General features: G+C 42.6%; 1 protein-coding gene across 2 annotated transcripts in view; it reads left to right on the top strand.

Annotated features, from left to right (window-relative positions):
- Positions 1–1,547: 1,547 nt before the first annotated feature.
- Positions 1,548–16,795, top strand: part of PPP1R1A (protein phosphatase 1 regulatory inhibitor subunit 1A) — a 231,058-nt gene continuing 215,810 nt past the window's right edge. Inside the window, exon 1 of one of the 2 annotated variants that reach the window (XM_077297902.1) lies at positions 1,548–1,746. In XM_077297902.1, coding sequence (XP_077154017.1) covers positions 1,666–1,746 — 81 coding nt within the window. In that variant the 5' untranslated portion in view covers positions 1,548–1,665. The remainder of the gene's footprint in view (positions 1,747–16,795) is intronic. The other variant, XM_077297901.1, reaches the window with a different exon arrangement.

A 16,795-nucleotide genomic window follows, 5' to 3' on the forward strand; every position in this document is an offset into this window, starting at 1 on the left:
AGGCATGTGGAAATGTTATTTATTAACTATTATTCGTGACATATCTCTGTGATTTAAGGGCATAAAAATACAAATTTAGAAAATTGCAAAATTTTAAAAATTTTCGCCATATTTCCGTTTTTTCATAAATAATCGCAAGTAATATCGAAGAAATGTTACCACTAACATGAAGTACAATATGTCACGAAAAAACAGTCTCAGAATCAGCGGGATCCGTTAAAGCGTTCCAGAGTTATAACCTCATAAAGTGACACTGGTCAGAATTGTAAAAATTGGCTCGGTCATTAAGTACCAAATAGGCTCTGTCACTAAGGGGTTAAAAAGGGAAAACATAGCAGTTTGACAATAAATGGTTTCACCCAACCACTAACCATGAGTGGACAAAAAGTTTTGGTGTTTTCATTTATATTCTCTGAAAAAAGGCCAAGAAAGCAAAAATTCTGTTGGGGTATGTAAACTTTTGAGCACAACTGAATATGTATGCATGTTCTCACCAGGTTTACAAGTAATAGGAGAGCCAACAGGTCCTTCTAATCATAGTTTTCATACATAACCCAGTTTGGTTTGTATAGTAGCAAAGAAAATATTGAGATCCATAAAAACATATGTAAAAAGATAAAGCTAAACTGCCTTAAAGGTTTTTTTTAGGGTTTCTCCATGATGTGCCATTATCATTCAATAATCAGTGGGGTAACTGACCTCTGGGACCTTCCCTAATTCTGAGAATGATTATGATACAGCCCTGGTGTAGTCTAATATCCTATACGGCCCATTCACATGAAGAGATTGTGGAGGAGAAAATCTGTGAGAGCGAAGAATTGCTACATCGTCATCGTGACCCCTCTCAGGTTTGGCAGGAGTACCATAGCTGGAAGTGCCCCTGATCGTAAAGTGGTGGCATGCTAGTGATACGCTTTATGAGATTGTAACAGTTTGGGTGCCTTATGTTCTCATCCCAACATATTTTTTTTTACCATTAGGTGGTATAAATAACAGTGAGGGATCAGAAAAATATCATAAACCTACCGAGACCAAGTATAAAACCAGTAACAGTGCCCCCATCTACTGTACCATGCACCTTCTATGCCTACGCCATATTTGGAGGAATTAACTAGTGTAGGAATATTGTACATGTCTGAAAAAGGGAACATTAATTAGCAAGAGGAAAAGGGAGTTGAGATGAGCAAAAAGAGAAGCTATTAGATAAGTAGCACATGACAGGTGGAAAAATGAAACGGGAGAGCAGGAGCATCCAAGAAATAAGTATAATCACGGCAGACGGCTTTACCTGAAGGATCCAGGCAGAAGGAAATAATCAGTTGAGAAACTTTTAATATCTTTTACGTTTATTCAATAGGAACGGAGACAATATATAATAGGAACAGAGACCATATATACACTGGCTATACGTGTTTATATACTGGCAGAAGCATCTACTCCAGAGCCATGTGTGTGAACCTATGATGGTCTGTGTATGGTGGGGAGGGGGAGCTGGGGAATACTGGCTGCTTATGCTCAGCCCATCCTCCTCCCTGCTCTGAGAGTGAAGACAGGAGGAGATAAGGGGCTGGCAAAATCCTTGTAACCTCAGAAAGCAGAAGCTGAGCAGCAGCAGATCCTTGCAGAGAGCTGACTGACCCTGGGATAAGGCAGGACACACACAGGATGGAGCCCAACAGTCCCAGAAAGATCCAGTTCACTGTTCCACTTCTGGAGCCACATCTGGACCCTGAGGCAGCAGAGCAGGTGAGGGGCTCAATCCTGTTATCTGTATCAGAGACATGGGGGAGGCTGGCTACCAGAGCAGGATGGTGTGGGTCACATCTATGAAAAGATGGGCTGTATGAGCAGGAGGGATGGGAGGGAAGCCACCTGGGAAATAAAGTGACAGCAAGGAGAAATCTAAATGGAGATGTCTCCAAGGTGGGAGAGTATTAGAAGAAGGAAAGTGTGAAGAAGAGGAGGCAGGTGTCTGGGGATGAGTGGAGATGGTGCCAGCGGAGGAGTGAGGGGGATACAGCACTGGAAAGGTCACATGCCAACTATAAACTGTAATTAAACCCTTCTGGATTGGTCCCGCTCACCATGTGGCTGCTGTGCAGCTGTGTCTCCGAGAAGGGAGCGCCAATGTATAGCGATCTAATGAATATACTGAAAATTAATAGATATGGACCGATGTTCATCGGCTACATGCTGCCAGCTATATGCACCTGGTTAGGTCCCAATGTTTGCAGCAGGATGGAAATGGTTAATAGTTTGGAGACTACATTTAGAGAATTTATGCTTTAAATGAAGAGAGGTTATTACTACATTCATGGGAGTGTTGTGTTTTATTGTAAAGTAGGAAATGGGAAAACGTTTACATGACCTGAGATACATTGTAGTGATACAATTAGTATATACCATGCTGTTATCACACCGCACCTGCTGCCGCTGATTCATATACTCGTTGTATCCAACCACTTCATCAGCCTGAGTTTATGATTCGTCGTCACCTGTTTTGTTGTTAATTTTACTAAATATTCTAACTAAAACGCAGAAAGCTATAACCAAGTTCAGCTCTGCTGCATCTATAGTGCCCTGAGCATTTGCTGTGAATGCATGATCAGACTTGGAGAAATGCGTGATTGGGGAATACGTAGTGATGTACAGATAGCTGTAATGTTACTGTAAAACAAAGTGACTTCAAGGGAACCTGTGATTCGCGCTACCCAAGCCGAGCTCTGCATGAATCACAGCCTGACGGCACGATCGCAGACAGAAATACTTTGAAATGCTCCATGGTTATGTAGCAAAACATACATTAAAAGCCACAGGGGAGCGAGCGACTAGTCAGATAAACGGGTCCCCGGTAGATTCTCCCGCCCGATGCTTTGGAGTGCCAGGTCTCTGCGTATAGGTGTACAATTAAACATACGTGGCTGAGATCATACAGCCAGGGTCTGATATATGCTGCATAGGATAGAAGATAGGGCATGTAACAACTGTCAGGCTCATTTTAAATATACATCTGGGGATCAAAGCCAACCAGAGATTAGACTAGTCCAGTGCTATGCCTGGCTGGTTATTCCCAATGCTGCTAGAGGTGGTCGACAGGTCTCTCATTATAAACTTTGTTCATTTTATTGGACTAGAATAATCACCGGTTATGGTAATCAGCCAGATCTCTAAAGCCTATGTATCAGCTAGGCTTCGATTCATGCTGCCCTCAGTTTTGACAGCATGACAAGTAGACCGTTTCCCTCTAATAAACTGAGGTTTGAATATTTGTCTCAAAATTGATGGTTTTGTGTTTTGGTGATAATGAAGCCCTCCCATGAACTTTTACTTTTACTAAATCTGTGTGTATATGTGTATGTACAGAACTCTAGTGTCAGTGTGTTAATATTCTCACCTACCGCTGCTCAATCCAGGATCCACCGCTCCTCTTCTCAGTGACATCAGTGCTCTGCAGACCCCCTGGATTGCACGCCGCTCTGCGTGATCTGGAAGTGGCTTTTACAATGTAAGTCTACGAAGTGTCAGAGCAAGGTTCAGAACGAGCCTTTGTAGGCTTACATTGTAAAAGAAACTTCCGGCTCACACATTGAGTGCAGTGTGACTCAGAAAGAGCGGTGACGTCACTGAGAAGAGGAGCAGAACAGACCAGGATACCGGAGAAGAGGGTGTTACTTGAGTATATTAATACTCTGACACCATAGTGCATACATATACACAGATTTAGAGGAAAAACGTTCATGGGAGGGTGTTCTCCAAGTATCATGGGCGTGCTGCTCACAGATTATGTTTGTGTCCCCGCAGCTGCATGATTTGCAGCTGTTAGGCAGCCTGAACACATGCAGGAATTGCCTGTATGTTAGGGAATCCCCCCATGTATTCAGGCTGTCTAGCAGCCGCAAATCATGCAGCTGCGGGGACACAAACATAATCAACGAGCATGCCCAAGATACTCAGAAAACACCCAAGCATGCTCGGAAATCTCGAGTAACGAGCACACTCACTCATCACTAAATGTGATACATACATTTAAACTAGTTTAAAGGGGTTGCTTGAGATTAGAAAATTAGCCCTCTGTACACATAGTTCTCAGCTGGAGTCCCAGATGTTATCTGATAAGTCACAAAGTGATAGTAATGTATATCCTAAAAAAGACCATAATTTTATTAAATGGAAATACTCCTTTAAGCTGGCTTGAAGCCCATCACCATGAATGTGTATGGAAGAAAAGCAGATATTTTTCCAATTTCATACAACATTCTTTAATTTCGATTTCATCTCATTAGGAAATGCATTTTTCTTACTATATCTGTTCATAACTTTTTCTTAATGATGGTTTAGTTGATTTGCAATTGAATCCTTCTGCATTTGCTGCATTGAAAATCAATACTTTTTATATTGACTTCCTATTCAACCTATGGTTATACACAGCCTGAAAAAACGTAGTGTCAGCCTAAAGCATTGAAGTCTAAAGCCCCCATACATATTAGATAGCTGTAGGTCAAATGATCGTTCACCCTAGAGCTATATCCTCCAACTAGTTTTCATCAGCCAAGCGCAGCACTCCTGTGTTCTCTATGAGAGAGCTGAAGTCTGACTCCTCTGATGGCATTTTAAATCCCAGGGAACAAAAATATCAGCTGTCGAAAATCCAACATGGCAGACCCTTCTCGCCCCATGACAGGATCTGTGGAAGGAGAGTCGGTAAAGCCCCATAGACCTTGGACTGTCTGCCGATACTGGCTATATCGGCAGGTTTTGACGACTTTATTTTATTGCATATGAGGGCCTTTAGCTTATGCTGAGAGGTGGCTATAAGACTAATTCAGTCTTCAGTTTGAAAGCTGTATCTTAAAAGCAATCTGTCATGAGTACAAAAGGGTACTATCTTGCAGATATTGGGTCAATCTGCAAGTTAATAGTGTCCTATAGCCATGTTGTCGCCGCATTGAAAGCTTGGCTACCACGAGAAAATTAACTTTATTGCTATTGGCAGCCTCAGGCCTTCAGTCAAAGGGGTGGGCCAATGCCCAGTACATAGGGAGTGTGAAGAATATTGGAGATATAATTCCATGTCAATCATTTGTATCCTATTTGGCATGGGATTATAAACATCTCTTTCTTTTGTACAGTTGTAGCAGGTGGTCAAGCCTCAAAAGGCTGTGAGTGACAGACCTCAAACCTTGAGCCAGCTAATCTCAGGACAAAAGGCTTGCTTGCAATATGGAGTCCATGCAGTGTAACTGCTTTGATCAGACAGCTAGGATTTCATAAAAGGAATATGGACTTATCGTACGTCCTAGCCACACGCCGGTTACATTTTTGAGATCTCTGGAACGAGCTGACTGCTATCAAGACCCTGGATCCGTTCTAGCCCAAGGATAGGGAGATACATAGAAAGGCTAGTAGTAGCCAGGTAGCAAATCTGTGTTTGGTCTCAACGCATAGCAGGGGCCTGGTCGTATCTGATGGCATAAAAACCGCTTCCCTAGAACCGTCCATTAAGGAGTTATGACCTATCTTGGGTATTGGAGTTTTTCGCTCCTCAGGGAGGGGATTTAGGTCCAGTCCAGGGGGCAGAAAGGGAGGGACCCCAAGGGGTTAAATGCTCATGTAAAGCATGGCCTATTGCTGGGGAGGTCGCAATGACATATCGTGTGGGAAGAAGTCAAGGAACAGAGGGGTCCACCAGCCTCCCATGTATCAACCCCTCCCTCACAAGCCAGGCCTTTCATCTGACTGGTAACTAACTTTCATATTCTGCATACTTTGTCCTACCACTATTGTATTTGCATAGCTGACCATAGTATATGTATAACCATTGTGTATATAGTCTTTTGTTTATTGTGCCCTTAAGGTGATTAAATATATAATTTAACCTTGGGTTGCTCTTTTATCTCGAGTAATGAATCCACATGTCTGTGATCTTGGCTTAACTTTCCATGTTACTGGGGCTGGTTTCTGGCCCAATATAATCCCCCCAAAAAGTAGTTTGGTACTGTTAGCCAGTAGAAAAAAAGTTATAGAGTGCTCTCAGAGGGACAAACAAAATAGGAATCTTGTGGGTGTGATACCTTTTAGCAGTCTCGAAAGCTTGCTTTGTAACATCATTCACTATATTTTGTTAGTCATTAAAAGGTATCACACCCACAAGATTCCTATTTTGTTTCTCCTACTGAGAGCACTTTTTTAATATAATCCCATTAACGCACGAGGCTTATATCTAACGAGGAACCAGTGGCAGTCCTACTGGGCTCACCAGGCACTGTTTCACTGGTGCTAGTGAAAGGGATCTGTCAGCCTGTCAGGGTTGTGAGCGAGTGTGATGCCACGTCAGTGACTGCGTGGGCCACATTCTCACTCCCTGTGCCTTCCTGGGCCCATGTGAACAGGACGTGTCTGGGTAAATCTGAAGAAAGCTGACCTTGCGGAACGTCATATTGGTGCAAGTGAGGAGAGCATACCACGTGATCTCTTGGACTTAATAGTGATGTCAGACGGGGTGGCGAGGTGCGGGTTCATCACAGCAAGCAACGGCTGAAGCCACACCCATACACTGGCTGACAGCTGGCTCTTTACTGCTGTACTGCTGAGCTGGCTTTCAGTCAGTGCCTGGGTGTGGCTTCAGCTGTTGCTCACTATGTACTGATATTAACTTAGGTACACTAAAATCAATAACTGGGCAGCACGGTGGCTCAGTGGTTAGCATTGCAGCGCTGGAGTCCTGGGTTCAAATCTCACCCAGGACAACATCTGCAAGGAGTTTGTATGTTCTGTCCGTGTTTGCGTGGGTTTCCTCCGGGTTCTCCGGTTTCCTCCCACATTCCAAAGACATACTGATAGGGAATTTAGATTGTGAGCCCCATTGGGGACAGTGATGATAATGTGTGTAAAACTGTAAAACACTGCAGAATATGTTAGCACTATATAAAAAATAAAGATTATTATTATAACTAACATCAGTAACTAAAACCACAATCCCCACCAACACTATATTCAAGTGAAAACATCACTGTATTATTTTGGGTTTCAATTACTTCTTATTGCCGAGTTTAAGATCCCATTTAAAAATTAAAGAAAGACAGCTAAGAAAATAAATTACACTTATATACATTTTGACTCATTTGATATCAGCACTAATATTCCCGTAAATATAACATTAATAATTTGTGTATTTTATTTAATTTGTATTAAATGCCAATGGCATTGTATAGAGTGGAGGGAAATAATTAAAAATAGGAAATAGACTTGATGTGAGATAATATTTATTTCACATTTTCAAGGTAATTACAGTATTTTAATCCTGATGTTCTCACCAAAACTCACCTCACCCTATTTATATTTAGCTTGCAAACAATTACATGTCTACACTCACAAATCTTCATGTTCATGACTTCAATGAGCTTCACTTTATACAAGATATCACTGATAAATTTATGAGCTGAAGAAGCTTCCCCCGAGCCACTACTTGTACTAGATCCAACACGCTGGATCTAGTACAAATATATATACCATAAACTCTGTAACCAGGAATGACGTGTGCTATATTATCATTGTAATATCAGAGTTTATGGAACTAATAACAGGACAGTAGTCCTAATACAGGACCATAAAGCTTACAATCAGTTTGTGGGACAGGAAATTGCAATGTAGGAGTAAACAAACATAAAGATGATTCGACTTATGTTCTTCTCTACAGTGCTAATCAATACAACAAATTACAGCTATTTTCCCATCTGGATAATCCTGTTTCTCAATGAGAACTCAATGGTGGCCTGTTGCTCTGAGCAGGTCTAGATGCCATGGAACACCCCCATTTATCTGACCAGAGGACTGAAACAGCCTCGGACTGATCCATGCTGCCTGAACCACGGCCAGTATGAATCAGACACTCGCTCTATTATTTCAGGCAGGTATGCTCTACTCTGAAATGCTGTGATGTTTCAAAGAAGGCAAATGCTTAAAGACAGGTTGGGAAATCACTTGGATGGCTAGATCAATAGGCCAGGTTCTCCACGCCCCACTCCCCCTAAGTGACAAGTCTTAAGGTACCTTCACACGAAACGACTTTGTAACGATATCGCTAGCGATCCGTGACGTTGCAGCGTCCTTGCTAGCGATATCGTTTTGTTTGACACGCAGCAGCGATCAGGATCCTGCTGTGATGTCGCTGGTCGCTGAATAAAGTCCAGAACTTTATTTGGTCGTCCGATCGCCGTGTATCGTTGTGTTTGAAAGCAAAAGCAACGATACCAGCGATATTTTACACTGGTAACCAGGGTAAACATCGGGTTACCAAGCGCAGGGCCGCGCTTAGTAACCCGATGTTTACCCTGGTTACCAGTGTAAAAGTAAAAAAAACAAACAGTACATACTCACCTGCGCGTCCCCCAGCGTCTGCTTCCTGACACTGACTGAGCCCGGCCCTAAAGTGAAAGTGAAAGCACAGCGGTGACGTCACCGCTGTGCTGTTAGGGCCGGAGCTCAGTCAGTGTCAGGAAGCAGACGCTGGGGGACGCGCAGGTGAGTATGTACTGTTTGTTTTTTTTACTTTTACGCTGGTAACCAGGGTAAACATCGGGTTACTAAGCGCGGCCCTGCGCTTAGCAACCCGATGTTTACCCTGGTTACCCGGGGACCTCGGCATCGTTGGTCGCTGGAGAGCGGTCTGTGTGACAGCTCCCCAGCGATCAAACAGCGACGCTGCAGCGATCGGCATCGTTGTCGCTATCGCTGCAGCGTCGCTTCGTGTGAAGGTACCTTTACTTATACACACATGTAGGGAGAGACCTGTCAATCAAGTGGGTGAGAAGGGACAAGCTACTGGGTACCGGCATCATGGATTAGTCACCCAAGTATCATGGTCACCGGCCAGGTTTGAAATGTATGTTTTCTCTAAAACACTGCAAAATTTCAAAGTAAAGCATATCTGGCTGAAATGACGTAGTTAGTCTCTGATATATGCTGCCTTTCAGCAGGGAGAGAACATATTAATATACGGTAAATGGAAGCCAACTTTTAATAACTCAATTAAAAGAGCCTAGAATAAAGCTGTGTATAATGACCGCCAAATGAAATCACAACAAGATAAAGTGCTAGTGCTCAAAGAAACCAGTGCTCCTATAAAAAGGTTTGATCTTAGCAATGTTTCATGATGATACATTTCATCCAGCCAGGAACACAGGAGCAGAAATATAGCAGGGATTCATTGATTAGTACCCTGTCGTACCCCATGTGTTGCTCCCTCCCTGAGAAGGGCAGTGCGCAAATATGATGCTGCCTCCATAATACCCAAAAACAAATATATAGCCTCCCTTTTCATCTTCGGAGTGGAGGAATCATCAGGGGCGTGTAGGAACTGTATCATTGTGCCCACCATATTCTTGCCTTGCGTCTGAAGTAATTTCCAATCATTTGACAGCTTGTGTGACCTCAGTCACCATGTTGTGAAGCGCACACCTGGCGTATATTGCGTCACTTCTAGATTGCGAGGCACAGAAACTTAGGTTGCTGCAGATGGACGGCCCCATTGGACCGCTTATATAACGTATCTTCCTGTCCCTGGAGCGCACACGTGACGTGTATTACATTACTTCCGGGTCAGGAGCGCAGATGCTCTCGTTGTTGCAGAAACCAAGCACCGCCTGTAGGAAGGTGAAATCTGCACAAACGCACCTCTATGTTAGGGACTGTGTTATATATCAGCAAAATACGCCCTCATGTGATGTCATAGACCTAATGGAAAAGAGAAGAATTATCTGGGTAGAAAGGCAAAATGAGCAATTGTAAGTACACTATGCTATATAATATGATGACTGCAATATAATAAGAGGATACAAACTTTGATGGAAGGAGGGCTTCTTTAAATGTGATCTATACTTTCAACAAACTTCGCATACATCAAGAGTACAGGTGAATATAAGAATCTTTGTAATATTTTACATAAGAGAAATCTGCTTCTTTCTTCACTCTTCTCTTCCCTTCCCTACTCTAAAAAAAAGAAACCACAGGTGTCAAATCCCTCCTGCCCAAGACAAGACTGACTGACTGCCCTAGCACAGTGAGGTGGGCGGTAATAGAACAAATTGTAGTCTATGAAGTAGGAAGGAGAAAGAAAAAGGGAGGAGCAGCGTGAGGCAGATAAACAGATTGTGCCGATTCGGACTAGCCTAACCCCAGTGCTGGATTCAAGGCTACACTGCTCAGTACCGCTATATAATGTTCTTCAATCTTCATAACTCTGCTGCTTCTGCTTGTGTGCTACAAAAAAAACCCCAGCAAGAATACCTCTTTAAAAAGTCACAAATCTGGTTTAGACCTATTTGCTTAATAAATTCCCCTTTGTTTCTGCTGTTACTTACAATGAAGCTTTTGTCATTCCATCTGCCTCCATATGGTGCTTCATATTGGAAAGTGGTTGTAGATAGCTGTGATATGGAGATGTGGATGAGCCCTAAGTGCTCTAATGGTAGCCATTTACCTTTGTCACTTTTGTAAACTAGAGATTGCACATTACTTTCTGTGTACCTGAACTGACATCATGCAGAAGAGAGACAACAATATGTCCCCTGTTGGTGCTTCACTGAACTGTATGGCGGAAATCTTTCTAGAGTGCAAAATGATGTAATAGATTTCCGTGTAAGGGAATATGCAATTCTTTGTGAGATGGTAAATGTTTAATCTGCACTATAAGAGAAGTACATCTCATCTTTTATATTTAAATATTTAAATATGTGGACTGCTGGAAAACTTGTCAGAATTCCCCAATAACATTAGAGTAGATCTCTGCTTCTGAAGACTGAGGTTTTTCACATGTAGAAGACATTACAAACTTTTGTAGAAGGCTGTCTTGACTGTTGGCAGATATGCAACAGATACAGACTTATTTATGTGCAGGAGGAGTTTACACTTTTCTGACAGAAGATGGCGATATTGTTACTGTTATATGCTTAGTTGAATGTAATGCATATACTTTTTGTACTTTGGTTTCACTTCCTCTCTGGTAAAAGATCCGTCAGACTTCCTGTTATGCTGTATTAAGAAGCTGATGTATGTACCTCATGTTCTGTGTGAAGATAAAAGTTAAATGACCCCTTATAATCTACTCTCACATCCAAACTATGCAACACTGACATCTAATGTTACATGTTTCACAGACCTTATCACTCTTTCATCTGTTGCAAATAAAACTGGGGCAATTGCCATCATTTACTGATACAGCAGGAAGGAGTGGTGACAAAATAACACAGCACTCAAGTTAGCCACTTCAATTTTTGGTAGGGGGTCACCGCTCATATACTCTGTATACTCTTGTAAGTGGGGGAGAAACCAAACCTCCCTGAAATTGTTAATTTTTGTCTTACACATGTTTTAATATTTCCTAATGTGTATGGTCACTTTAAAGGGAGTCTCTCACCCCCAAACGCTAATGAAACCATTTATACTGGCATGTGGGGGACTTAGCCACCTGGAGTACAGCAGTCAGTGGTTTAGCAGCCAGAAAACAATGTAACGCAATTGACAAACATGAGTTAAGCTGACTATATGGGGCAGCATGGTGGCTCAGTGGTTAGCATTGCTGCTTTGCATCACTGGGGTCCTGTGTTCAAGATCTATCTTAGACAAAATGCGCTGAATTTGTATGTTCTCCCTTTGATTTATGGGTTTCCAGAGTTCTCCCACAGTCCAAACACATACTTACAGGGAAATGGGGATCGTGATGACAATGCCTCAAGGGCCTATAGCAGGTGAGGGCTGTGTAGCGGAAAACTGTAAAGTGGGCTACAGTGACAGCTTTCTGTGCCCTCTGGTACTTATATATTGGAAAGGGAAGCTTGAGAAAGACCAGTAAAAGTTTTCTGTTCTGCAGAGTCTTCTTTCTTCTCAGCCATCTTAACCGGCCCATGTTTGTGACTGACAGTGGACAATTTCCATATAATGCAAACCAAGATGGATCCCACAATAGCTCCTCAGTGCTGGTTCTCTCTTAGAAGCCATGTCCTTCTTTAGATATAGAGATTTTACTGGGCTCAAAGGCTATTTGTTAAGGCCGTAACTTTGATTTTAATTTGTATTTCATAAATGAATAATACAAATTAAAACAAGCGACTTTTTAATACTGTATATCTTATCAGAGAAATGTATTTGCTTCTTTCTCCTCCTGGACTGATCTTTCATTCTCCATTCTATAAAATCCGCATTCAGTGACAACAGATTTCTCCACTACTGAGACAGATGACAGTTGGTGTTTATAAAATTGTATGGAGGGGAGAGGGCGGAGCTAGGGGGAGACACCGACATAGAACCTTAGAGCACCAGCTGCCATCTCCTATCGCAGTGATGGGGAAAGTCTATTCCCTGAAGACAGGTTTAACCTGTCAATTGAGAATGAATGATCAGTCCTGGATGAGAAAGGAGCGGATTTCCTTAGATATAATAATTTCACCCCTAGTATTGATTTATGAAAAAAAAATGAAACAATGGTACATTTTTTAAATTATAGCCAATAAATCTGTATCCACTGCCGTCACTATTGTCCTTGGGTAACAGATTTTGCATCAGCATCACCTTGTATAATGAGGCAGCAGATCAGCGCATCTTATTAATTGCGGACATTGCTGTTAGGTCATCCTGCTCTACCTTCTTCACCGCACCGATAGTCATTAGGCCACTTGTTACACTGACGTCTGATATTAGGTTATCCTTGTTACGACCATACACGTTACTCGTTGAACGTTCATTAGAATTTGAAAGGAGCGTTAATGAGATTTGCATCTCCCAAGATGGCTTCAGGGGATGTCTCTTTGATATGTCTCCATGAAACTAACATCAAGGAGCCGGTTCCAAGATTCTGATTGTCCCGGTGGCTTCCTAACTAACGAGAAATTCTGTGACATTTTCCACATGGACAATATAAAGCTTCTTAATGTCTTAACCACTCTCCATCTGCCTATAAACCAAAAAACGGTGTGCAAGACGGCGGTGCAGAAAAGAAAGCTGGGTAAAAGTGAAGTAGAAGCTAATTCTATATTTACTTAGCTTATATTATTATTATTATTATTATTATTTATTATTATAGCGCCATTTATTCCATGGCGCTTTACATGTGAGGAGGGGTATACATAACAAGTACAATAATCTTAAACAATACAAGTCATAACTGGTACAGGAGGAGTGAGGACCCTGCCCGCGAAGGCTCACAATCTACAAGGGATGGGTGAGGATACAGTAGGCGAGGATAGAGCTGGTCATGCAGCGGTTTGGTCGATCGGTGGTTACTGCAGGTTGTAGGCTTGTCGGAAGAGGTGGGTCTTCAGGTTCTTTTTGAAGGTGTCTATTCTAAAACGCATTTTGCTGAGAAGCCTCTAACTCTTCACTGGTTAATTTCTTTAGATATCTTTATAACTCATGCAGCCTTTTGTTATGATACAAAGCTTCGAATCTCCTGTTTAGTCTAAAAGTTGTAGTTAAAGGGAATTTGACAGCAGGTTTTTGTTCTGAGAGCATTCATGATGTGGGGCAGAGACCCAGATTCCAGCCATGTATCACTTACTGGGTTGCTTATTCCATTTTAATACAATCAGTGTTTTATCAACAGGAGATTATCACTAGAGGACTAGTTGTCCTCCTACTCATTGTAATCCCTCTCACACTACATAGCAAAAACCTGATGACAGATTCCCTTTAACTGCCTATAAAGAGTATCTATCATCAATCTGGGACTGCTTTTTTTTTTATTAAATAAGAGTGGGTCGCCCCATGTTGGTGATTTCACAAAATAGCATATAGTAACAAAATTGCACAGGGGGTCCATAATGCCCCCCAAAAGGGCCTGACTTTCTAGCAAAGGTTGAGCACTTGCCGTTAGGGATCCCACAATCTCACAGTAAAGGTACCTTCACACTGAACAACTTAACAACGATAACGATAGCGATCCGTGACGTTGCAGCGTCCTGGATAGTGATATCGTTGTGTTTGACACGCAGCAGTGATCAGGATCCTGCTGTGACATCGTTGGTCGGACCTAGAAGGCCAGCACCTTATTTCGTCGCTGGCTCACCCGCTGACATCACTGGATCGGTGTGTGTGACGCGGATTCAGCGATGTCTTCACTGGTAACCAGGGTAAACATCGGGTTACTAAGCGCAGGGCCGCGCTTAGTAACCCGATATTTACCCTGGTTACCATTGTAAATGTAAAAAAAAAACAAACACTACATACTTATTCCGGTGTCTGTCGCGTCCCCCGGCGTCCGCTTCCCTGCACTGTGTCAGCGCCGGCTGACCGTAAAGTTGAGCACAGCGGTGACATCACCGCTCTGCTTTACGGCCGGCGCTTACACAGTGCAGGGAAGCGGACGCCGGGGGACCCGACAGACACCGGAATGTAAGTATGCAGTGTTTGGGTTTTTTTACATTTACACTGGTAACCAGGGTAAACATCGGGTTACTAAGCGCAGCCCTGCGCTTAGTAACCCGATGTTTACCCAGGTTACCCGGGGACTTCGGCATCGTTGGTCGCTGGAGAGCCGTCTGTGTGACAGCTCTCCAGCGACCACACAACGACGAAACAGCGACGCTGCAGCGATCGGCATCGTTGTCTATATCGCTGCAGCGTCGCTTAATGTGACGGTACCTTAAGACCGGAGTCACACTACAGTATAACACGGCCGAATGCTATGCGATAAAACATCCTATAGCGCTTGGCTCAGTGTCATTCTATCGGGCAGCTCACAGTTGCGATTATTTTCTTTTCAGTGTGCTCCGATTGGCATTAAGACTTTGCTCATTCTCATACAAGTCTGTGGGTGCGATTGAAACATTGGACTGCACTCAGATGTCATCCAAGTGCAGTCCAATAGAAATGATGAGTCAGGCTATAGAGGATATGGAGAAATTACTTTCTCTGTCCCCTCCGTACTTGTCAGGATCGGAGCACAGCGCATTGACACTCGGCTCATTCTCGTAGCAGAGCTGGAGCCGGGTGTCCTTAGCATATCGCGTCCGATACTCTCACATCCGATACTCTCACATCCGATACTCTCACATCCGATACTCTCACATCCGATACTCTCACATCCGATACTCTCACATCCGATACCATACGCTGGTGTGATTTCAGCCTTAAAGTGCAACACTTTATACTTGGCACTGACCCACACCTGCCATTTACTTTACTTACCTGTTAATGAACTACAACCACAGCAAAGATGTTACTGTTTGATAAGTAAAGTATGCAACAATGCTGGGTTAGTGCAAGGAGTGAGATTCTGTGGAGGGATCTGGGATCTCATTGTACATGCCGAGATCCCACAACCAAAACATTTGGGCTTAACTTTTACTAGACAGTCGGCCCTTTCGGAGGGCGTTACAGACTTTTCTGAGCATCTTTGTTAATAGATGATATTTAGAAAACTCACCAATGTAGGGCTGACCACTCTTTTACTAGTTAAAAATGGCAGTTATAAGTACACTATAAATGAGTAAGGAATAAGGATGTATTTACATGTGACCGCAGCCGTTATACAAGCACCAGCTGGATAATTGGACATGTAAGATGATCGGCAGTTATTTAATGGCTTGTTTAGATCATTAATATGATCATCCTCTGCGCACAGAAATCATATTATCGGCAGCACATATTCTCATTACATAGGATACTGTGATGGGCGTTTGCTAAAAAATCATCACACCCGACAGACCAGCTCTTTGCCCTTTCATCAGGTGATCGCCGGTATGTTTAGACCGGCCGATAATCAGGAACCCGCATTCCCTGATTATTATCGGCACATCCACATGGGTTTTCAGTTCTGAAGTTTATGCTGGGATTACACATGACAAAATTGTGACTTTCTGCGGCCACAGCTAGGGGGAGCTGTGGAGCTTACTGCATACAGTATGTAGTTAGTTTCCCCCAGCGGCTGCTGCCACTAAGTTTAATTCTATTGTTTATCTCTTTTTTGGAGAAAAACAGATCAGAGAAAATAATACAATCTAATATACTGTGTATGATTATGAAAAGGGTTAAATACATTAGTCGGTTATTTAATCTGCCTGGTATAATATCACACTTTTGCTTTTTTTTCCATAATTGCTTACAATCCAGTCTTACATTGAACATATGAAAAGTGTCTCTGTATTATATGCTTTTTCTCAGAAACTGGGGAAAAAAGAATGTGAAAGACTGCAGGATTCGAAACATCAGAGGCGATTGGCCATTTTTTTTCTACATCAGCTGTCATGGATCTCGGGAGAAAAAACCCTGATTTGTGTCCTCACTATGTCCCCATTAGGGCTGTGCTAGATGCCGGACTCTAGTGGTAATTAGCTGTGGTACCATTACATATAGCGACAAGTCTATTAAATGTTCACATCCAGGCAAGAGCAAGGGACCCTTTATATTGCGTTTGCTGCCAGTTACTCCTTCTACACTGTGGAATCAGGGTCTTTTCTCTTTTTATGCTGTATTTAATTGCTATGCTATGTCTTTCTCCACTCATTTCTGGTAGCACCACAACGATGCTGCATAAAACGGCCTAGAACACAAATACATTCATTCATACAGTTAGTTTTTTAACCAGCACATTTATATGTTTTCAGACTTTTAGTCATTTTGCAGATCTCACACTAGCACATTACTGGGACAGGGTGTACAACAAAAATATTTCCAGGAATTGTTCCCATAAAACTAGACGGTCTGCAGTTCTGGAAGCGACACCTTATCCAATGCCCAGACCCAATTACAATGATCTACATCATGAATTGCACGCTTTGTCCATACCTGACTGGACGGCTGCTGC

The sequence above is a fragment of the Ranitomeya variabilis genome, chromosome 3, assembly GCF_051348905.1.
Source record: "Ranitomeya variabilis isolate aRanVar5 chromosome 3, aRanVar5.hap1, whole genome shotgun sequence".
Lineage (NCBI taxonomy): Eukaryota > Metazoa > Chordata > Amphibia > Anura > Dendrobatidae > Ranitomeya > Ranitomeya variabilis.